The sequence below is a fragment of the Haliotis rubra genome, unplaced genomic scaffold, assembly GCF_003918875.1.
Source record: "Haliotis rubra isolate DU_JTF1 unplaced genomic scaffold, ASM391887v1 Scf221, whole genome shotgun sequence".
NCBI lineage: Eukaryota > Metazoa > Mollusca > Gastropoda > Lepetellida > Haliotidae > Haliotis > Haliotis rubra.
This window is the reverse complement of record NW_025766237.1, coordinates 1,242,190-1,267,863: the sequence shown is the minus strand read 5'-3', so window position 1 is coordinate 1,267,863 and position 25,674 is coordinate 1,242,190. Positions and strand designations below refer to the sequence as shown.

Here is a 25,674-nt window from a genome sequence, read left to right as displayed (position 1 = left end):
ATTTCTTACGAATGTGGAAAGGGTTTTGTCGTTTCTGTCGAAGCCCATGTAATTCTACCTCGGTCATCCTGTTTCTTGACATTCTATATTACATTGTTTGGATATCTAGTATCCGGCATACATATACGTTTACGGTCGTATCAAATGCTTCTGGTAAATGAATCATAATATATATTACGCACTCACTTAAAACAGCTTCAGAAATAGAAAGTTTCCAACCCCATGCTTCGATGAACAACAAAGAATTGACATTTATTAGAATTAAATATAGAAATTAAGAACGGGGACATGATTTATTCATTTAAATTTTTTCATTGGAAAAAATGTCTTTCTACCTTGGTGAATAAGTGGTGTACTCCAATAAAACACAAGTCTCTGATTTCAAATGTTTCATGTGATAAAGCAATGGTTTGAAGTGAATATACAATGTCATTTACTAAGTGGGATCCGTGCCATTTTACACTCATCAGAGGTGTACACAAAGTCAATAGTTCTGATTACCAGATGTCCGACTTCCATTTTTGTGGAAGTAGAGTGGGTTAGACGGCTGACTTTGTATGCTGGGGATTAGTTGCTTGACTCTGAGGGTCTGGGTTCGAATCCTGCATGGAATTCAACCCTACAATAGTACTAGAATCCTTATTTTAAGAAACTATAATCACAAACGTGCTACTTTCACTTGGTATTCTTTAAACTTGTAGCCTCTCCTCTCTGTGACAAGCCATTTATTTCATTTATGGTAAAAGGCAAAATTGCGGTAAAGTTTTACATACAAACTTTGCAGAATATGAATATGGGCTACAGGTGGGAACTTATCAAAATCAAGATAGCATTTCTCTTTATTATCAGTCAGCCACTGGACCTCAAGTACATGTTATTATCACAAACAGCAAAACTCTTGTAACCATTTTAATTCGTTCAATGCACCAGGGTTTACACTTTCTGATTCATAAAATTCAACAGGTACTTCCCTTCCATTTCAACACACATGCAATTTTTCACAGCAATTTTTGTCTTTGTATCCGTAGTTTGATACATACGTATGACTGTACGTACGTATGATGATTTCACATGCACTGCATCGTCTTCAACATGTTAACTATACCATATGTAAACCACCTACAATTAAATTTCATCAAACTTCCAGAATCAACGTGATATATATTCACAAAAGTAAAGGTATAACTGTCAGGTGTTCATTCTAATTGAGTAGGAGTGATGGTGGGTGATCAACCCAGTGAGCCCACATTTAGCCAATAAAAACACCTACCTGAACAAAGATAAGAGAGATAATTCCCAGGTATATATAGTGGGAAGCGTTAATCGCCTGACAGGGTCTCCTCAGTAGAACGATAAGAAAGGTAAGTTGGCCACACAATATTATTCATTTCTTTCAGTGGGCTGTACAACAACAATCAAACATTCAGTGACGTTACCTGTGGGTTCTGAAATTTTATTTCCGAACATGTAATCAAGGTTAAGTCTCTGCAAAGGTAATGTACATTAGGCAAGTTCTTACTTTTCAATGTTGATCCCATTCAAACTCCCTACTTTGTGTCCTCTTTGTCTGTGACTATAACCCTTGATATGGACTTGTTTCAATTAATGTGATTAATTCATCAAATTAATCACTATTATTCACGTATTTCAGTGGGCTGAATGTTACGAAGCATTCAGTTAAGTTATGTGCAGAATCTTAAATTTTATTCCGAGCATGTTATCAAGGTTAGGTATTTTAATACGTAATGCAAAATGGTGGCAAAAAGGTCACGATGTACATTAGGCACATGCTGTGTTTTCATTGTTGATCCCTTTCAAACGTCTTTGGTGAGCTCTTATTTTCGGTGACTATAACCTTTGTTATGGACCTATATCAATTAATGTTATTAATTCATCAGAGTGGTTATTTATAACAGATTATTGCCTAAAGATTGAAACTTAAAGTCTGAAGTTAAAACGTCAGCGCCAGACAATTATCTTGAATATCTCCCGAAACATGTTCTAGTGCGCGTATAGGACAAATAGCTGAGAAACATTATCTGAGTGAATTACTGAAATCCGTGATGACAGGTGCTCGCAAACACGATAAGCACACCTTGTTCTGCGGTGGCAGCCGCGAAAACACAATGTACATATTAAAGTAAGTATGTGTTTGTTATGGCATTATGCTGCACAGCGGTACTTCCGCCACTCCACGGCGGCCTCTAAACTATCGAATCTAAGTCAAGAATTTTGTCAACATGAAATACAACTTCATCCATGAAAATTGCACTCAAGAGGTACCTCCTTTCCATGTCGATATATATTTCTTACAATCGTCTCAAATATGTTAACTATACCCTATGTAAACCACCTACAATGAATTTACTGGAATTTAACCAAACTTTCCAGAATCACAGAATATTTCCTAAAAATTCAAAATCCGAAAAAACAACATTATCTCAATGGATAACTGAAATCAGGGATGACAGATGTGCGGACAAAGGAAAAGCATGCTTTGCTCTGAGATGGCAACCGCGAAAACACAAGGTGCATGGTTAAGTAACTACAGTGGAAACTGTTTGAACCGGAACTCTTTGGGACTGAAGACATAATCCGGTTTAAACAGCGTGCCGGATTGTAGAGCTGACACAGCTCAAATTCACTTTAATTCACTTGATAACATAAACATGATAAATCAACATATTTGAAAAATCCCGTGTTATTTCAACGCAGTATTAATTTATAAGACAAAATATTATGGATGTCAACTTCTTTATTGTTCACACTACGTGTCTGGGCTTCATTGTATTTTTTGCCGGTGTTGACGACTTACCGGATTAGACAGCTGCCGGTTTCGACAGCTTCCACTGTATATGTTTGTTATGCAGCACAGCAAGTAATAGAAACGGTATGGTATATACAATAAGGCATACTACAGTAACAGGAGGTTATGATCCCAGTGCTGACAAGGAATTATGCATGTACAGTCAGTTTATCAGATTACAGAGAACACTAGTACGATGCTGACATGGCTGTCAAGTCATCCGTTCTTTTGTTATAGGAGACCAACTGTTAAATTGTTTTGAATTTATCTATCGTTCCAGGAAATAGAGGAAAAAAGCTTCACTTATTTTACACAATTTGTAACAGTTGCAGGAATACCAAAACAGTCGCTACAATGTTCTGTCTTGACCCCCATCACATCATTCTAAGTGACTGCGTAATGTGCGATTTTTCGTTTAAAGCCGCACTTAGCAAAATTGAAGCTACATGTCGGCTGTCTGTAAATGATATTGTCTGAACAAGGCAAATTAAGCTAATTTGTCAATTTGGATACTACGAAATGATCACGTTAATCGTCTTTTACGACACCATAGTTGCCTAACCCACGTCCTAACCTAGATCTTCACAGCCACCTTAACCTATCAGTGACATGACTTGATAAGACAATTCAGGTCAGAGACAGCAATCGTGAAAGGGGCTAACAGCTGGGAAGATCTTTTCTCTGGTTTTGTGCAGTTGTTCTTTTATCAATGCACATCGACCCTAACCTTTGAGCACGATAGATACTGCTGCTTTGTTTCTTTAGGCTGCCTTATCTTGTAAACATCCGGTTCTAGATAGATAACAACCACGAGTGTATTATTGAAGTTACATTTTGTCTGGACCCTCTGTCTGTGCGAATGCAACTAAAACATTGGTGCTGTATTCAGTACCACCCTGTCTTATAATGTTTGGAATTTATGGTTATTTATCTGTATTCAATTTTCAGTATCACCATGCTTTGGCTTCTGTTTGTAGTCGGAATAGGATTCACCACGGCCGACAGGTTCGTTTGTTTGTTGTCTAATGCCATTCTCAGCAATATTCCAGCTGTACGAGAGTGGTATGTGAATAAACCAGTTGGCACCAGATAATCACTGATTGACATCATGAGCAAGTGTAATATGATGACAAGCATCAACCCAGTCAGTAAGCCAGACCTCCCAATCCCGTTAGTCGCGTCTCACGACAAGGACGGTTGCTGAAATCTAATTCTAACTCAGATCTTCACGAGTCTGAAGCCTTAATCTGGAACTTTTAATCGAGTTGGTGGTTTTAATTGGCGAATGTTCCTCAATAGGCGTGACCACTTTCTGGTGAATATCAATAAATGTTTGAATTTGATGTCAATTGACATAGACATATTAATTCATCAAACCGAATTTAGTCTGATTCATGTGTTTCAAGAGCAGTTTTATTTATCATTTATAATGCGTCAGCTCCAGAGAATACTCAGTCTCTGTTGACAACATGGTCTCTGTTGACAACTCTTTACTGCTCCTCTAGTTCGGAGGTTCGTATCTCATAACGTCCTCCAAGTATCTGCAACGTGGCATGCCATTCAACGTCAGCATCGACATCCTCAACACCACCAACACCGTCCATGTACAAGTGGAGCTGCAACGCATATGGAACAACTACACCAACTCATTCAGGATCCCTGTTATGATGGCCAAAGGTGACTTCACTAAAGGTGAGACATGATACAGAGGTAACTGTGGTTGATTCTAGTGTGGCATTTCAAGCTATCCTTTCAAGCAAAACTTGCTAAAAGTGTGAAATCATGTTATGGTCTGTTGATTCACAGTTTTGAGAGTTATCAGTCGTGCGTTGTTTGTTGTACACATCTCTCATTAGAGACCAATGCCTATTAAAACTGAAACGTCACACTCTGGTTCCAACCAATCATGAAACTCCTATTTACGAAGACTTTCTAACCGTTTCAAAAACATTTGTGTGGTTAGTGTCATGTTTATTCAAATTCCCATGTAGTCATCCACACAAGTTTTAGAGAATTCAGTGACCCCCAAACTGAATATTCGTTAGGTGCTCTTCCGAGGAATGTGGAAAGTTTTTATCCTCACAAGTAAAGGTTGTGCCAACATTCGGGTAATGAGGCTGCATTTAGCCCTTGTATGTCTTTGAAAAAGCCCATTTGTGTTGTCTCCTTTCGTGATATTACCGGAATAAAAGCGGCGAAAGACCAAATTCACTAACTCACTCTTTGAGAATTCTTAGTGACATATCTATATTGTTATTAATATTACAAACATGAACAAAATGGAAACAAAGTGTTTATAGTGAAGAAAGGCTTTGCAGCTGAACTTGTACCACATGATCTGTTGCATCGTGTCCAATTTAATCATATTGATTACAATACAGAATGGGATACACGACGAGGTATGTTGCCAGTATCATGACCAATTGGAAACTTGTGGATATTCTGGCATTGTACTATTGTAAGCTCGGTCTGGACAGATAAAAAAATACTTGTTAAAATAATTCTACGACTAGATTTAAAGTGTGTACTCGTGGGATCCGCAATACCAAATACTGAGACTGTTAACATGTTGGTAATTTTTTTTATCATAACAAAATGTATTTAACCATTACTCTGCAGTTCTCTCAACAGCATCCATGAAAGTAACTAACTGAGTAAAGAATTATGTCTCAGAACTTCTACCATCATTGCATTTCAGGAACGACAGGGACGATATCACTGAATGTAAGTATATAAGATCAGTCAGTGCTGATTCAGTCAATGAAACAATCAAACAACCAAGAGATGTTACACAATCAACTATTCTCAAATGACCTAACTATTCAACTCAGTATCATTTACTGCACAGGATTACAATCGCAATACAAACTTAAAGACACTTTGATATGAGTAGTTATTGCAATATGGTGATACTAGAGATTAAGATTAACAAGTGAAAAGTAATCTCCATGCAACTGCATGATGTAAGATGACAGGCGAGAATGTACACCTTTACATATACACTAGACGCCAAAAGAAACGTTACCCTCCTATCTTCATGAATTACTGAAAAACTATCAAAGATATTTTAGAAGGTTTCAGTTTACAAGAAAGCTAAACAACACAGCTTTATGTAAATTACGAAAACAAATTCTCAAATGCATTCATATTTAGGTGAAATGCTTTTTTTAGAAAAGTTACATTGTCCTATATTCGTCCATTCCGAAATAAACCAATAATAGTGATTTTGATGTCCAAAAGAAAGGTTGAACTAACATTCTGCTTTGGGACAATGGTAAAACCATTTAAAGTCACCATTTTCAACTAGTATAACAAGAAACAACTGTTGTAGAGTGTGTAATATTGTAAAATAATCATTCCTATGACTTTTAAAACATTTTCTGCTGATTTGCATTAGTGAAAACAAGTAAAACGTGTCTTTGATATTGTGAAAAAATGTTTAGCAACATCTAAATTCACCGTACACAGACCAAGCAGTGAACGTCCACGCATCACAACGCCAGCTGAAGATAGGTACCTCCGTCATTAAGGAAGGAGGGTAACGTTTCTTTTGGCGTTTAGTGTATTCAATGTAATACATTTGCAACACTATTTTATCATGATCAACACTTCCACATAACAATTTCTGTATCTTCATTGTTAAAGATGTATGTGAGATCATAAGAGCCTAGTATTATTCATCTTCACGTACAGATCAATCAGTATATTCTCTCACCAGGTACCACGAGACATCTCTGATGGAAGTTACCGTCTCCATGTCCGAGGTAGAGGGGCCCTGCAGTTTGAACGAGAAACGTCCCTCATCCTCCGTTCCAAGTATATTTCTGTCATGGTACAGACTGACAAGGCCATGTACAAGCCAGGACAGATGGGTGAGCTGAAAAAGGATGTAAACTTATGTCATGATAAAGTCATCTGTTTCTTTGGTTTCTTTATTCCTCTTAAGCCATTCTACTTTAAATAAGGCATTTTACCCGAATTAAAACGTGTAACTGGCGAATACTTCGGTTTGCCTTGCCTTTATGTTTTGATTACACTTTCAGAGTAAAGTACAAATTCTAGTACTTTTTATTGGTTTGAGTTCTATCCGGGATTCTTCGGTGGCTGAGTGTGTAACATGTATTACATTTGACCAATTCCTAAATGACTTTGTGTATTCATTAATAAGAATGTTTTTTACCTGAACCAATGATTAATTTGTCTCTGCTGCAGTTCATTTCCGAGCGTTTGGTGTCTACCCAAGTTTGCATGTGTACATGGGGACTTTCAACATAGCCCTTGTTGTAAGTTGATAATACAATATAATATCTGTCACAACAGTATAAACATGCAATATACGTAGAAAACTGCATAACTATAACTATACACCATAACATGCTATTTGTTTTGGAACATTCAGGAAGATTTGTATTCAAAATGTGAAATAATGCCAGTGAACTATAAGTGGATATTTCTTTGTTTATCCATAAGAACATTTACAGTGATATTCTGTGCATAGAGCTTTGGTATATTCTGCAGGATCCTAACAACAACATTCTGAAGGAGTGGACGGCTCTCCATGAATCTTCTGGAGTTGTGGCTGGGGAGTTCCAGTTGGCAGATAAGACTGTTCTGGGAGATTGGGCTCTACGAGTTTCACCAGGGGTTGGTTATAGTTATTAATCTTTAGAAAAACATTATGTTCCTATCTTAGAATTATTTTTGCAGGACTGGCCCTGGCTCTACGAGTGTCAGCAGCTGCTGGTTTGATATATTTAATAAACAAAACAATTATAAACAATACAAAGATTTTTTTTGCAGCACGTAGGATTTTGTGACTGGTCACTTTTGTAGTGATTGGTCCTTTCAAATCAGAAAACTTTTCAGTTCGATTCTTCAAGTTCATGCCTGTAACCTTAGAATATACAATCCCCCCAAATATCGAAACATTAAGTTTGGCCTCAACATCCTAGAATAGCTTTTTTGTCACACACTGGTTCTTTAGCCGTACCTAACAAATGGACATACATGCACAGCATACAGAAACTCTAACTGAGCATAAACCATCTAATCGAACCAGAACACTTTCGATGCATCTTAAGTTCTTTCTTCAGTCTACGAAATTGTTCTCTGCAATAAAAAATTGTAGAATTTCTAAAAGGTGTTGCCATGCTACGAACATGGCTAAGAAGGGGTAAATAGTGTGACGACAGCAGTTTCAGGACTGTTTGTCTGAGGATTAGTAAATTGCACTTAAAGGTCTTCTCTAACATATTTTGAAAGACCCTTGAGTTGTCAGATATTTAATTCTGAAGGCATCCTTGGTTATGTGGACCCCAGATCTTGTGGCTGATATTGAAATGCGTTGTCAACAGAACTTTAACGATGAAAAGTAAGAGGCAAATAACGGTATCAGATGATCAGGCTTGCTGACTTGGTCGACTCATGTCATTGTATCCCAATTGTGGCGATCCATGCTCGGATTGTCTGGTCCAGACAGTATTATTTACAGAATGCCTTCATATTGCACGGATACTACTGAGTGCGTCGCTAAACGTATATGTACAAGCCTCGAAAATTATATTCATATCAAAATTGTCTTCTTTATTCAGGACCAAGTAAGCGTCACCTCTAAAACTTTTACAGTTGCAGAATACCGTAAGTGTGACTGTATTGTTCTCTTCTGTTCTCATTAACATTTAGAAATAATAATTAATTGGGGTACAGGAAAGAGCGGTAACACAAATATCCCTTGATCTTCAGATCGAAGCGAGTGTCCATTGATGTTTAACTCCATTTCAGGAGTCGGAATATAACAGAGGGTCATTGGATTGTCTGGTTCAGACCGAATCTGTCTACAAACAACATCATACAGCTGTAATACTGCTCAAACAAATATCTGCTCATGATATAGTCACAATTGTACAATCGACTCTGCTTTTCGCAGATATTTCTTATTAACGTGGACAGGGTTTTGTCGCTTCTATTTGAAAAACGAAACTTACCTATATTTAAATATGTAGTTAAAATAAGAGATTACCATCGACAGGCAAAATGATCAGACCATTTTTTGTTTTAGAACTGCCCCGCTTTGAAGTCAAAGTTGATCTTCCTTCGTTCTCCCTGACCTCTGATACAAAGCTGTCTGGAACAGTGAAAGCAAAGTGAGACATTTTATCAAATCAGTATTTGAATTTCCCATCTCTCACAGTACAACATATTATGGTTGCGTATTGCTCCGTATAACCTTGGTTATTGACGCGCTTAATCTTGCATACCAGGCTGGACCACTGTTACATATGTATTCCTTTTCCAGATACACCTTCGGAAAGCCAGTGAAGGGTATGGTGGAGTTACATACACACATGAACGTCGCTAACGACTACTGTGGACGACCGCCCAAATATGTTGAACTGGCATTTCCTGTAGGTTGATAAACTATGAAATTACCCATATCCACATTTTAATGAAAGACCTGAATGATCCAGTTTGATTGTGATACAGAGTATGTATGCCATACTCTTAAATTGAAATACATTTCTAGTCATAAATAAGAAAAGGATAATATTTGTAGTTATATTCGGATGAATTGTCAAACTACCTGCACAACTGATTCTTGTATTTTCAAACGCATTTCAATAGTGCACACATCTTCCCTGTAGAGAAAGGCCAACATCAGTCGCAAATGTTTTCTTCACAAGACAGAATCATGAATCATATATTGTGTTTGTTCAAACTCGACAGATTGACGGGGAAGCCAAATTTGACATTCCTGTTGCGGACATCAAGCGTCTCCAGAGCAGTCTAAATGAACAAACTGTCGTCGTTGTCGCCATCGTGAAGGAGGAGTTGACGGGCGTGAGACTGAACGGGTCCAGCTCAGTGAAATACCACCAATATCCCTACAAGATTGAAGTCCTCAACTCAAGTCCGAAAACATTCTCACCCAAACTTCCATACACAGCATATGTGAGTTGAAATTTAAAAACACACATAAAATATCAACATTTTTGTCATGAAAACCATTGAATACTTCACACATATATTTTAAGTTATACAATGTGTTATGTTTAGCTCTCATCTAAATTGACACATCACACAACAGATCAAGCTGTCCCAACAAGATGGCCGCCCTGTGACCGACCTCAGCAGCCCTGTTGGAGTGTACACCTGTGTCACATACCGTATTGTCCAAGATGACCAGTCCGAGTTCTCCTGCTCATCCTTCACCGGCAACTACGGCCTCCCACCCAAAAACTACACCATCCCTGCCTCCGGCATCATCCCCGTAGACATGCGCATCCCCGAGAACACCACTAGTATTAACGTCAAGGTGAAAATTTAACAAACCAATTTTCTGATATGATTGGATTATGTAGTAAATTAAATAGACAAACCCAGTAACTAACTATATGTATATGCTGCATTTGACTATAAACAGTTGTGTGATTGCAACCTGAATTTATAAAAAGGAGCAAGCGAATGACAAATTATTTTTCTTACTCTTATTGCTTGTAATGTTAGACAACGTAGTTGCGAACACAGTGCAAAGGTTAAAGTAGTCGATTAATTTCTCGTGTGATTTTGATGTTTTTTGTCATCGCCCTTAGGACCATAAATGCTCACAACAATATTCATTCCAGGTTCACTACAATGAGATATCCGACACTCTGACTGTCCAGCAGAAGACCTCCTTCAGTGGCAACTTCATGCAACTCAAACTCACCAACAAGGGTCTCAGGGTAGGCAAGATTGCACTATAACTATGTGTGGATGTTTTGTTTGGCATAGTTGGAAGGGATTACCATCCGGCATGATTCACTAGGGATTGATTAGTTACTGTTCGAAGTTATTGTTCCTGTTTGGTCGACAACATGTAATATGTTAACATATGTAATATTGGGTTTGTTTCAGGCGGGTCAGACAGCTCTGTTCAGCATTGAGTTGACCGAAGATGTACCCTTCATAACATACCAGGTAATCTGCTCAGTCATTGAGAAAAATGAATGATGCAATGTTTGATTGATTGAGCATTCAAATAATGACGAACCATCAGCCACGGCATATAAAGTATAATGTTTACACCAACATTAAAATTGAATATGTAACAAGGAACAACATATGACGTTCATAATGTTCAACATATCCACGGTTCAATTATAATTCATCTATCTATCTACCTACCCACCTACCTATATATATATATATATATATATATATATATATATATTTATATATAAAGAAAATGATGAGAATACCGAGCGTACAGTAGTACATATATAGAAGAAGTTTCTGAAATAATCACACGACACGGATCTTCTCCAACATGTTTCATTTTATCTTCAGGGAGAAGTGATTACAGTTAAACGGATTATGTCATGACGTCACAATGCAACTGTATACAAATGAAGCCGCCAATGTGACGCCATGGCAACGCCGCGTCACAACATTTGTATACAGTTGCATGTGACGTCATGACAAAGTGACGTCATAACATAATCCGTTTAACTGGAATCACTTCTCCCTGAAGATAAAAGTGAAACATGTTGGAGAAGATCCGTGTCGTGTGATTATTTCAGAAACTTCTTCTTTTATATATATATATATATATATATATCATATACATGATATATGGCGATATATGTATAGATTGTAATTTTTCAATACTACACCATATTGATAGCTAAATTCGGGTTGCTTTCCCTTCCCGTGAGTTTTATTCACAGGTGGCACTTAACTCACGATAACACAGATACTATTGTCTTTATAGGTGTTATCCCGGGGTACTGTTGACATCACTGACCAAGTCACTGTTGGCGGCCAGAACCCTGTTCACTTCAATGTCCCCATCACTGCAACAATGGCCCCAGAAGCTCACATCATCGCGTACTACGTGAAGGCATCAGGGGAGGTTGTTGCTGACAGTCTTAGTTTCAGTGTCGACGACGTCTTTGACAACAAGGTAAAATGTAGTTATATACATATTAGTCACATTGTGATGGTGATGAATTGACCTGAGCAATGACACATTATCGACATCAGGATATCAAGGCCTAACGCTACTTTATTTTAGGTGTCCATTGACTTCAGCAAGAACGACTCTAAGCCTCATGACAACATTGATGTCTTGGTCAGTGCTGACCCAATGTCATCTGTCAACATCCTTGCTGTCGACCAAAGTGTTCTTCTTCTCAAGTCCGGTAACGACATATCCACAGAACAGGTTAGAGCACCTCTTTTTAAAAGAATGGTCATTGTCCCAGATATACAAATAGTTCATGCCTCACAAAATAAATCATATATGTACTTATGGAAGGACACGTTAAATACAAGCCAGAAAATACATTTAAATGCCATCTATACAAGTAATTAACTTGATCAGATTTTACAATCAGATTGTTTCTTCACGCGGAAAAATGAGAACACAGATATGGAATATTTCAAATGAGCCAGTGTTTCCATTTGGCCGATGTCAGCTCAGTGTGCTTATAAAGGTATCTCAGTGTTTACTTCAGAGTTGTCAGATAACGACGTCTTTGGGGACTTTTGCTCATTTAATTAGTTTATCCTTGACCAATGTAGCTGACCTGTATTCTTGTAGACAAGCAGCCATTGGAGAGAGATGTTTTTATTCTTCTTATGGAAGAGAGTTCAGGACTTTCAAGAGATTTGGAATGTAAATAGCTTATTAAACCATCACATGCTTCCTTTTGTGTGCTCAGGTTCTTGATGAACTGAAGACGTACAGCTCTGGACAAACTGATGGAGAATTCTCACCAGAAGTATTCGCCATTTCTAGTAGTGCTACACGCTCAGCTGATGTCTTCTCGGTAGGTGACATTGTTTAAAACTGTGATATTTCCTCGACATAGTTTTTTAAATTTGTCTCTTCATTTTGACATATCACATGTATTTACTCCTGTATGTAATTTCGTCAAAGTGTTACATTTCTGTCAATATATACGTCGTCGCTGATTACAAAAGCCAAATTTATTTTAAAGAAACAGAATTTATCAAATCCTACTGTGTCTAGATGCAACAGAGGTAACTGTGGAACATGTCGACATATTGTTGAAGGACACTCTGTAACTTTCACGAGACACCGAGAATTCTATGCCAAACAAATTTTGACTACTCTTGCAAAAACATAATATATGTCATAACATGCACAGGCTGTAATGAACAGTATATTGGTCAATCAGAAAATTTAAGAGCCCGGGTTCGTTTCCACAAACAACAAATAAAGTGTCCTGAAACCCGATGTATCCCACTGAGTGAACATCTAGATGTCTGTGCGAAAGGAAACGATGTTAAATTTACAATATTTCCTTTTTATCAAGTTCAAAATACGGACAAAGTAAAACGAAGTAACACTACTTCATAGACAAGTTCAAACCAATGTTAAACCATTGCAAGCTGTGACCTTGTCGCTCTAGAATGTTGTCCCTATTGTGACGTCACAATATATATGTAATGACGTCATACTGTAACCGCTACAATCTCCCTGAAGAGTAAAGAACGAAACATGTTGGAGAAGAAGGCATTCTGTTTTTATTTATCTATGTAATATTTATGACTGAACACCTGTACTATTTTGGACATTTTGTGCGTATATATATATATATATATATTGAGAGGCAATAAAAGTATGATAAGTCTGATTATGGGGAAATGAACAATATTAAAGAGGAGTTTCTATTCATCAAATTCTTTACAAATATTGTCTGTAAGACATCAGAAACATTCATTGAAGGATACCATATTTATGTCTGTCCTTCCTCAGGACGCAGGGCTCAATGTACTCACTGATGCTAAGTACTTCAATGCCTACCATAACCAGTATTATGGGTTTGGTAAGTAGTTTCCATCATTTATGTGTGCACAGTCAATCACTCAAAATTTCGAAGAGACAAACACGATGAATAAGCAGGCTTGAACAACTTTAACGACTCGCATACGCAATCAGAAAGAATTAGTATTAAATTGAGGAAACATTAACATATTAAAGTTTGGGACTTAAGTTATATGTCGTGACATATTCTTGAGTAGACGTTGTTTCTCCATATTTGTGTTGTTTTATGCCACAGTCATCAATGTTATAAACGACCACAGCGCCCTGCAGATAAATGTGGATGAGCTTCTCAAACTAGTCATCATTTGATGCTCCGTATACGTGACATTGTCTGATTCATATTGGCAGGTACAACCATTGCACCATCATATGGATTCGGTAAGTATGACGTATATATATATTATCAAATTTATCTTTGAACTCATTTAATATATATTTCATTATTACGACCTAGTTCAGGACAACTACTGCAAACTGAAAGTACATGTCATCTGACATTTATTGAGAAACCATCCGAAATGCTGGACTTTCTCATTGAAAACATCTCTTTAAAGTTTAAGGGTTAAAGGTTTTGACAAGAAGTGGGCTTTTTCGTGGGCACAACCGCGTCCCACTTCCGGGCTATCTTTTTCTTTTTGCATGTGAATACAAGTGTTTGTACCCGAAGTCAGTTTGGCCGAAAGGTTTAACTTATGTTTTAGATCTAGCAATGATCTGATGTACGGCGATGACAGTGCTACCTTATTAACCTACCTGAAAATATACTAAATATACTCTTAAAAAAGGAGGGGAACTTCATTGTTAATTTACGACTGAAACATTAATCATTGTGGTATGATAATAATGAATGTTTTGAGAGTGCATCACCACTTGCACATCCATATAACCATTGTTGTTTGAACAGTAATCGCTCTTGAAAGATGATTGGTGTATGACGTGAAATTTGCATGTGTACGAGTTTCACTTTCAAACAAAAAACCGTCTAGAAACCAATACCAACAATTGTGTGATGCAAGATGATTGTCAAAATTATGGTCTACAGTGATTTATCGAAATTCTTGAAAACCCTCAAAATGAGATGACACCCCATGCACGTGTATGGGGCTACTGCGTTGTGCACGTGCATCACATGCATTGTGTATAGGGGTGGTGCCTGTCTTTGGAAAGTTTGTTCACGCTTATACTTCCTATCCAAATTGAAAGTTCAGGTTCCCCTACTTTTCTTTTAAGAGTATGTTTCGGTTATTTCAGTCATTGGAGACACTCACTGTAACATATATACATGAGACCACTAAGACCACAAAGTCTGGTTCATATTTATATATGTGCTTAAATATTCAGACTGACAAAGACACACAAACTTTCTCGCCATATCTCCCAAATTCTAAATGTCTGTCAAAGGCTATTAAAACGTATGCATCATAGAATATTTGAATCTGTGTATTTTCATTCAAGCAATGAGACCAAATGCCATTTTTGGAGGAGCTGTTCAAGGTCAGAAGGTCAAGGAAGTGGAGAGGGTCAGACAAGAATTCCCAGAGACATGGCTCTGGATCAACAAGACGGTTGGGTTAGAAAATGTTTTGAAAAATTCATGTCAAACGTCTTGAGAGCCCCATATGGACATCTTATACATGCCGGTCATTAAACCAGTACACAATTCATCTTTGTTCACCAGGTGTATGTATTTGTTATGAATATGTACGGCTCATTTGATGCCTCAATCCTCTGCTGTCTGCATTCCGATGAAAGAAGGTTTCGAAACCTTTGCTGTTATTGTGGATATGTGGAGGACATTTCCAAATGCGATGCACCATGGACAAAACATTGCCCCTTTCTACTTGTAGCCTGTATGGGTTTTCAGATGAACGCTTAATTTGCCTTTCATAGGTATTTTACGGATGCCACGGGTCCGTCTAAAATAAGCTTGTTGTTTGTTTTCCAGTGCTGACGGTAAAGCCACCATCAGTAGCACTGTGCCTGCTACTATCACTTCCTGGATCGCCAGCGCCTTTGCTGTCAACTCCGCCACTGGTCTTGGTGTGGCCCATCTACCACAAAGGTACAATGATGAGTTTATACTTACCCTCCCCCCCCAAAAAAAAAAAAAAAAACAACAACAAACAAACAACCCCACAATACTGCCATAAGTTATGCTGTTTGTGCAGAAATTGTAATTAAAAGTTAAAACTACTGAGCTTCTGATGAATTCTTTTTTCCTGAACTCTTGAACTTCAATGCTCATTTCATTACAAATGTCCAGTTTAGGTTTTTCCAATGTCATGTTCCAGCTTTCTGTTAAACAGGTTCAATGAAAACCTCGAAATATTTTTATATTGCTAAAGGCAATATTTCCTATTACGTTTTCTTCTCGATTACCAATGTGTAAAAAAAACTGTACAAAAAGTGCCAGATTGTCCAGACATAGAAAAATGTATTGTACAATATCCGTTGCCCAACGTTTTCAGCTGCGTGTGTTCAGCCCTTTCTTCGTGAGCCTGTCCATGCCCACCTCGGTGTTACGTGGAGAACAGGTCGTCATTCAAGCCAGTATCTTCAACTACCTACCCAGTGACGTGGACGTGAGTGTGTCTTTTGAATCAGTCACACCTCCTATAGTGTTGATTGGGGATAGTCTTACATTACCGACTAGGACATGGATAATGATGCAACTATTTCCATTGCCTTGAGCGTCATTGTGTCTGCTCAGTTGACTCAAACATGACAGCTGTTTATTGTTCTCATTGTCCACAGCAGGACACATCTCAGAACAGCACTTCCAGAATGCATGAAATCAAACATCTTCCATCTTGGTCATCCTGGTTCTGAAAAGTTTTGAACAAAATAGTTTTGACAGAGCGGATTATTTCACTTTCATCTTCTTTTTCTCATAAAGAATAGTTGCATCTGGGAGCTACGGATTACTTCTAACAGTTTTCAAAGTTCATCAACAAGGTTTAAAATTATTCATTTTGCATAAAACGCTTGTAACGGTTCGTAGCTCGTAAATTCCCTGAAGGGTACTTGGGAAAATAAGCAACAGTTAATATCACGTATATGTTCAATAGGTTGTAGTGTCGTTGCCTACTTCTTCGGACTACGTCAACGTCGTGGTTGACAGTTCCGGTAAAACTACCAAGGAATCAAAGGACCAGACACACTATGTCACAGTAAGTGTTTTTTTTTAATTCACTTTCAGTGTTTAGCAAATGGAGCTATTCCAGCTGTTAGATAGCAGGTATTAAAATCAAATATCGGCAAACATTTGAGCTGAAGAGGGTCTTTTGTCAATATTGCAAGCACAGCTCATCGGAAGTGGGAATAAGACTGGAAAAATAATAATCCGGACTCATTTTCATCTTAAAAATAAACTGTCCGACTTCAACATAATATCAGTACCGAACCCGGCACTAAGACTGTCTGGATTATAATGTTTTATATGGATATATATGCTCAGTGTTAATTTGGGATCTTACATGTTTTACAATACTGAATGATCCGGGGTAGTCAGAGTCAGGTTTAGACAGATATTCAACAATTATTGTCATACCAGTGTTAAATGAATTTGTCGCACACATTCCCACAATATATCATTCTGTCCTCAAGGTCAAATCCAACGAGCCCCAGACTGTGTACTTCCCCATCATCTATCGACATCGAGGTGTCAGCACGAACAACTCTAGCCGCTGATGCTGTCAGGAGACAGCTCAATGTCCAGGTAATGACTTGTTTGACTAACGATGCAAACCCTCTAGGGCTTATTTCTCACGACAAAGAAGTCATGAAGTCTCGCGATCCGATTCGTTCTTGTTGGCTTTTATGACAAAGATGGAGCACTGGTGATCTTCTATTACTCAGATCCGAGAGTACATGAGGTGAAACTGGGTTTAACGTCGTCTTGTAGATTATTGCAATCCTTGTTTCATCCAGTCAGTGGCGAGAGCAGTAACAATGAGTAACATTTTTAAAGTTGCTTTGATGTGGTCAGGGAATCGAACTACTACATCACAGAGGTGGTATCTGGGATGGAAGGATTGGTTTATAGTATATATGTACTTTCTTATCCCAGGCGGAAGGGATCCCAAAAGAATATAACACACCTGTCTTCATTGAGCTGACACCAGGAGGCGCTGACTTCAACCAACATGTGGCACTGTCACTTCCATCAGAGGCAGTAACCGGATCAGAGAAAGTCAGAGTCAAAGTGACAGGTATTATACAACAGGGAAAGGTGTAAAGAATGCAACTGATATGCTTTATGGGCTATGGGTATATTTGAGTTTTACATGAAAGTTTGTAGACATGACAGATAAGGTTCTTCAAAAGGACATTAACCATTGCCTGCATTTCAGGTGACCTCATTGGCGCCAGTCTCGACAACATGGAGAACCTACTGGCTCTACCCACCGGATGTGGTGAACAGAACATGATGACCTTTGCCCCGGATGGATATATTGCAGACTACCTTTACACAACCAAGCAAATGACACCCGCCTTGGAGTCCAGGATCATGACCTATCTCGAACTAGGTAAAATTATCTTATGACTGAATGCCTATTATTATTGTTTTCCTATAAGCTTATGACTGCCGGTAAATATGGACAGAACAAAGGTAAGAGTTTTTTTAAAAAGGTGGAAGACTGTCGAAGTATGAAAAATGGTTCTATAATGTTGTACAAATAGAATGAGTTTCCTGGTACAAATATATATCTAGGTATTTTATTCAGCCTGTCATTAGTATGGACCAAACACATAGAAAATGTATGTCTGCAGGCTAAGCAAGTTTTATTTGGTATTTTTAGATCACTGTCAATGATTAAGCCATTACCTTTTCACTTGTACTTTAAGATTTTCGACACCAAAGTTTGTCCAATTTTATTATACGGTGCAGAAATATGGGGACTGAATGTTGTTAACGAAATAGAAGTTATACATGTAGCAGCTTGTAAACGATTTCTAGGAATTAAATCCTCAGCGCATGTTGTGCTAGGCGAATGTGGAAGATATCCATTGTATGTGTATACAATCAAAAGGTCTATTAAATATTGGTGTAAAATATTGAAAATGTCAAATGAGCGATATGTAAAGAAATATTATAACATGCTTGTACAAATGGAAAGTAATGGTTGTAGGAGCTTGGCATCTAGGATAAAGCATATATTAGAAGTCTATGGATTTGGATTTGTTTGGCAAGAACAGATGGTTCGAAGTGAAACGCCATTTTTGAATGAATTTCTTGGTAGACTCAAAGTTTCGTATAAACAGGACTGGCATTCTGCACTAATAAAAGGCACAAAAACATTTGGATACATGTTGTTTAAACCTATGTTCGGTGTTGAATCTTATATCTTCATAGTTAGCTATTTTAAACATAGACGTGCTCTTGCTCAGTTTAGATCGGGGTCTCATAAACTACGAATAGAAACTGGCAGGTATATTGGTGAGGCTAGAAATGACAGATTATGTAATATCTGTAAATTGCCAAACATAGAAGATAAATATCACTTCTTACTTATTTGTAATAAATATCAAGCATTGCGGCGACTGTATATCCCTTTACACTTTTATGAATATCCAACAATCCCAAAATTTAATACGCTTCTGCAATCATCAAATGCAAGCATCTCAAAACATTTATCAGCATATATGTATATCAAGCTATGTTACTGAGACAGTCTTCATTTTAACAAATTTTCCCACTCTGTAATTCTCAAAAGTGTAACCTGGGCCTATGGCCTATATTACTTTTCTGAAATAAACCACCATTAGGCATTAGGCGTGGCTAAATGCATTGATCCCGAAAGATTTATTTGTGATTGTTATGTTGCTTCTACAATTTTCGTTTCTCAACACCTGTATTACTTTCAGGCTACCAGAGGGAGCTCACATATCAGAGACACGATGGATCCTTCAGTCCTTTCGGAGACCGAGATGAGGCAGGACACATGTGGTGAGTTTCCCTTTTTCCCACATAAACTGTTCTATACTCAGTAATTAAACAGAGACACTTATGCAAAAGCTCACTCACACCTTAGTCTAACGCATAACTGTTTCATTTTTTCAAAGGCTGACTGCATTTGTAGCACGCAGTTTCCATCAAGCCAGGGCTTATATTTTTGTGGGAAATCAGACTTTGGCGAGGTCCCTGAACTGGATGGCAGGGAGACAGAATTTAGATGGATCCTTCAATGAGCCTGGACTTGTATTTGACAGACAGATGCAGGTACTGACACGATGTTACGAAATATTAACTGTTCTATAATGCTATTTCTGACAACGCACATCTCAGTTGGTACCTGTCCAGTTTCTGAAGGTCATATTTCTTCCGTTTCCTCAGACTTCCAAAGCCTCTCTTACATCCATGGTGCTGCTGGCTTTCTTGGAAAATCAAGACATTGGTGGATATGGGGTAGGTAAAGGTTTAGCATCATATAGACTCATACGTTCTTTGACATGGGAAAAGAGGCAGTGAACAATTGCTTTTTCGGTCTTTGTCATTTCTGAAAAAGAACCTTTGTAAACCTAAAGAGGGAAAGGATTGAACTGGCTTCTGTAAAGTAAGTAGCTTTTCTAAATTTGGAAATATTTTACTTCTGTGTAAGGACATATTTCACAAATACACCTCGTTGATGTATGTCACAAGCGGAATGTAAGTTAAGAAGCTTTTCTTAATTTGGAAATATTGTTGGAACTTCTGTGTAAGGAGTTTTCACAGCTATATGTATAGGTTTTTATTACGGACATGTAATTATGAAGACGTTTGATCATTTGGCCGTCATTAAATTATTTAAATATCAAGATTTTCAATGGAACAAAATCAGTTTGATGTTGCATAATCGTACCTTGAAACAGTGACATTACAGAGGATCCAAACCTTCTGAGTCTCTCTATATGTAGCTTCTACAGTGCACACACTTAATCGCACTAGAATCAATAGAAGCATAACAAGCTTGAAATTGAGCTTGAAAACATATGTTTTTATGACAGACAAATGAGTATACGCTTGGAAACGCCACTGTGAATGCCACGAATTACCTGGAGTCAGTGGCTCCCTCTATCACGGACCCCTTCACTCTCGCCATTGTCAGCTACGCCTTGTCTGAGGCTGGCAGCTCAGTAGCGGATGTCACTTTCAACAAACTCAACGCTGCAGCTGAGGTTAAAGGTAGATCTTGGAACTGATACCCACAACAATTGAAACAATAGTTACATAGACCGTTTGTGCAAGACAATAGTCAGTCGTTATCATCCACCGGAATTGATTACATATACGTACCCGCCACACAATATGCATGAAAAGTTCCATTGACAACATAATGTACTCACGGTTTTTGTCTAAACCATAAACTCAAGCCAAAAGATATGTTTCTTATAAAACACGACTGCAGAGCACATATACAGTGGTAAATTCATTCTTCTATTCTCTTACATTGGCACTTAATTACCAGGTACTCTGAAACACTGGACGGAACCAACAACAGCCTCCTCAACTTACTATACAAACTGGACACCTCCCCACACACGCGCCCAGCCAAATGACATTCAGACAACAGCGTATGGCCTTCTGGCATCCTCTGCACGGGGTGATCTCAAAGGAGGTCTTCCAATAACCAACTGGCTGACCTCACAAAGGAACCCATATGGCGGCTTTTCTTCAACGCAGGTCAGTGTTGAATCGGTTAGCTTTTAGTAGCACTACCCAAAGCCAAATTCGTAATGCAATCTTCATTAAGAAATGCTCGGTTTGTGGAACAGGGTGCCCTACTTTAGCTCAAGGTGTTTCTTGACGCTTGATATTAGTACTAGGTGATCATTAATGTCAATGCTATTCATTGCTATGTCGATAAATTTGGAACTGAATAAATGATATCATGTAATATATGATAAGACATCGATGGCCAATAAGGGAATCAAAGCACACATTTTCTCACCTGTTTTAAATTCTTCCGTTGTGACTATTTGCATATCTTGTCAATATTGATTGAGATAAATTATAATTAGTTCATATTGTAAGGATATACCCAGGAATTCAAGGATATTTACTTTATTGATACTCATGTATCACAGGACACAATGGTTGCACTTCACGCCCTAACTGACTATGCCCAACGTGCCCATGCTTCCGGTTTCCAAGTTGAGGTTGACATCAAGAGCGGAAGTGACAACCAGCACATATCTGTGACTGACAGCAACGCACTCGTTTTGCAATCAAGAGAGGTAGATTCAAAACTGGAATATATGTATAATGTTAAAGGGGTGACATATAATATAGTCCTAAGCCAAATGCTAGAAAAAAAATGTTATGTGTGTTGCTAGAAATGCTATCTTTTTCTTCTCAGCAACCCTAAAGTGTCATCGAGTAATTAGTATGACGCCTACCACCCTCGAAAAATTTGTCTTGATATGGAAGTAGCCACAGAATGTAGCAGGTTACTGAAAACAAACAAAGCTTACCCTACCATTGAAACAGTGTCCACATGCATGAGTATTACTCACATGATCTAATGGACGGTGACAACGTGGTCAAGATATGCAGTATGGGTGATTAGGCCGGGGGCATGATATTACCTGATTTTGATGCTCTGTACATTTGGCCAAGGAGTAAAAAGTGTTCAACTGTTTATGAATTTGTCCTCGATAAATTCTGAAAAGAGAGTTAACTTAGCATTAATGCTGCGTATTTATACCCTGAAGCTCGTTCTTTTAAAGCTTTTAGCTTATGGTGTGTTTCCAGCTGACGAAATTTCCAAAGGACATTTCTATCACTGCCACTGGTAAAGGTGTTGCATATGCTGATGTATGTATCAAACAATGGCTTTAGTATAGTGCTCTGACTATAAGTAATGCAATACGTAAATCTGAATACCCAAATACTGAATGACTAATATACATAGTGAGCAAATCCCTTGAACAATAAATGCTGTATCTCAATACTGACTGCAAGCTTTTCCATTCCAGGTGGATGTGTTCTTCAACGTTGATGCTGAAATCGGTGACCCATCCTTTGACATTAACACTGTGCTGCTTGATGACACCATCAACAACTTCAGACTGATGACCTGCACCAAGTGAGAACACAATTAATAACACTATTTCGGTTATGTAAGCGATATCTGTTAATATTGACATCTGTTTCTGTTTTGACATGATACACCCGTGAAGGTCCGGGTTACAATGAGCCTTGAGTAGCCCATGCTTGTCATAAGAGGCGACTAACGGGATCGGGTGGTCAGGCTCGCTGACTTGGTTGGCACGTGTCATCGGTTCCCAATTGCACAGATCGATGCTCATGTTGTTGATCACTGGATTGTCTGGTCCAGACTCGATTATTTACAGACCGCTGCCATATAGCTGGAATATTGCTGAGTGCGGCGTAAAACTAAACTCACTCACTCACCTTTGACATGATACAGTATTTGGATTATGAAAGTAGAACAGTGCGTTGATAGGCTTCAGGTGAATTTTAAAGCTATGTCATTTTGACCAGTCTTTTCGCCACTCATAAAATATGCGTTTTTCCTCTTTTTTCACCTCAAGATGGCTGAAGGAAGGTTCCAGTGGAATGACAGTGATGGAGATATCTATCCCATCAGGCTTTGATCCAGATATGACCTCAATGGGCAACGTTGCTGGTCTGAAGAGATTTGAAAGACGTGGTAGAATCGTGGTTGTATACTTTGATGAGGTGGGTTTGTTACGTTTTGACTTCAGTTCCAAGATTCTTAAAGTTAAAGTTATACCGCAGTGCTTTACCCATAAATGTACTTACATTTAGAATGGAATCTAATAGAGTATGGGTTATGGTGAGTCTTTGGAATGAGTAATTTCGTGATTTGACTGAGTCTTTCAGTCTTGTCGTAAAATGACATCAGGAATATCATTCCATAAAAAGTGATATCGTCTGTTTTAAATAACTCCCGTCAAAAAGCTTAATCAATGTCTGTTCAAATAGCTCGCTGGTTACTTCACTTAGTCTAATCCTTTCCCTTTGGCATGTGAACTTTTCCATTGTACCAAAAACAGTACGACATCTGAACATCGCTTCATGTTTAATAGCTAGTGTTCATTGTTTCGTACTCTAAAATGTTAGTATAGAATAGTCAACACTAAGTCACAACTATTTTCTGCTTTACACCATATAGAATATATTTCTGAGTATAGCGAATATTGGGTATTCTTTTGTATTGACGTTTTAATCATTTTGTATGGAAAATGAAATCCGTCAAAAAGCTTCGTCCTTCTCTGTTCAAATTACTTCAGTTAGTCTAATCCTTTCCCTTTGGCCTTTGTACTTTTCCGTGGTACTGAAAGCAGTACCACATCTGTACATCACTTCATGTTTAATAGCTAGTGTTCATTGTTTCGTAAACTGTAAGTATATATTGCATGATCATCACTTTTGTGACAGCTATTTTGACTTTACACCATATGTAATTTGTTTCTGAGGATAGTCAAGATTGGGTATTCTTTTGCATTGACGTTCTGAATATTTTGCATAGAAAATGAAATCTAATAGTGCATACACAATGTACATTCCATTTTCTTTCCAAAGATTGGCACAACGTCTATCTGCTTTGACATCCTGTCCACCAGAACCGGTATGGTGACGAACAACCAGCCCAGCTACGTCACAGTCTACGATTACTACCAGCCCAGTGAGTATGAAATTCAAACGTGAAGTGTTGATAACGTCTGTAACTTTGACCCGTGTTGCTGTATGTGAATTACGCAATAACACAGAAATGGCCTAGCAGTTGTAAACGGATCAAAATTGCTTGTCGGTTATACGGACATGTATCTATAACATTATATCTTATAGTTATATTTTTAGTTATAAAGAGTTTTTTGCAGATATTTGACGTTATCCTTCTTTGTAGGTAACCAAGGTGCCACTTTCTACGAAACTCGCAGTCTCAAGGAAGCTACAATTTGTGATGTGTGTGACAAGTGTTGCAACCAGGTCGGTGAATGAGTTGCCATCTCCGTAAATGTATGGGGCGGTGGGGTAGCCTAGTGGTTAAAGCGTTGGCTCGTCACGACGAAGACACGGGTTCGAATCCCCAAATGGGTACAATGTGTGAAGCCAATTTCTGGTGTCCCCCGCCGTGATGTTGCTGGAATATTCCTAAAAGCGCCGTAAAACCAAACTCAGTCAGTCAGTCAGTCCGTAAATGTATATTCTATTACGTTCATGCATATGTCCTAAGTGACTTATCAAACTGCCGTTTACAGATATCAATTGTATACATGTCAGTCAATATTTTACACCTTTCCTTCTTTTGATTGTTGAACACGAATGTTATTAGGATCTCTTTTGTATCATTTGAATTATCTTTTCAGATTTGAAGACAACTGTGAAGAGGAAAGGAGAAACATTAAAAGTCTTATGCAAAATGAGAATAAATAATTCCATCAACGCTTGAGTGTTTTAGATTTTTTTTAATGATAAAGAAAAAATGGTGGAATACGGTTCAAGATTCCTCAAGTTGTATTTGGAGTGGATGTTTGAAGATTCAGAGTGACAAGGAACTATGTACATTACCGTGTATACTGGGACTCTCTATTATCGCGGGCTCTCTATTATCGCGTCACGCGAAAACATCGGGAAAGCAGAAACACCACGCCCCGCATCGGCTGTTTACATATGCAAATTACGTAAAATATACTCATCGCTCTTGAAAAAGTCATTTATTTCATTGGAATGTTATGTGTAATCGGAAAAATATTAAAGCATTAATCTTTTCAGTAAGTTCTAGAACATTTTGAAACTAGTATGACCCCTACTGCCCTTACATCTAGCATGAATTAAATATTACTTCATCAAGAGCAATCCTGCGACAACTTTAAGGTCATTTGCATATTTTCCGTGCTAAAAATATAACAGGAAGTGACGTATTATGCAACTTCACTCTGCACACGGCAGCGACTTGTATGGTACGTTTTAAGCGGGAAAAACAATATTTTGTAACGTTATTGTTACCTTGTATCCAAATGAATAGAAGTTTCCGATGTTTGGGTTAAAAGCATGATGATATTA

At 38.0% G+C, this 25,674-nt stretch overlaps 2 protein-coding genes across 2 annotated transcripts in view; both read left to right on the top strand.

Moving 5' to 3' along the window:
* LOC124277422 (CD109 antigen-like) overlaps positions 1–25,674 on the top strand; it is an 88,694-nt gene that overhangs the window by 35,617 nt on the left and 27,403 nt on the right. The gene's annotated exons all lie outside the window — the stretch shown is intronic.
* LOC124277445 (CD109 antigen-like) lies at positions 4,360–24,609 on the top strand. The gene is made up of 31 exons (XM_046713142.1): positions 4,360–4,498; positions 5,505–5,530; positions 6,525–6,695; positions 7,325–7,450; positions 8,398–8,443; positions 8,865–8,949; positions 9,102–9,210; positions 9,530–9,754; positions 9,891–10,118; positions 10,429–10,527; positions 10,700–10,762; positions 11,556–11,747; positions 11,859–12,008; positions 12,508–12,615; positions 13,569–13,638; positions 13,986–14,015; positions 15,093–15,207; positions 15,583–15,699; positions 17,244–17,355; positions 17,707–17,848; positions 17,990–18,166; positions 19,506–19,587; positions 19,704–19,860; positions 19,975–20,046; positions 20,625–20,802; positions 21,086–21,300; positions 21,705–21,854; positions 22,596–22,705; positions 23,175–23,322; positions 24,190–24,292; positions 24,515–24,609. The coding sequence occupies exons 1-31, from the start codon at positions 4,360–4,362 to the stop codon at positions 24,607–24,609; spliced, it is 3,840 nt and encodes a 1,279-aa protein (XP_046569098.1).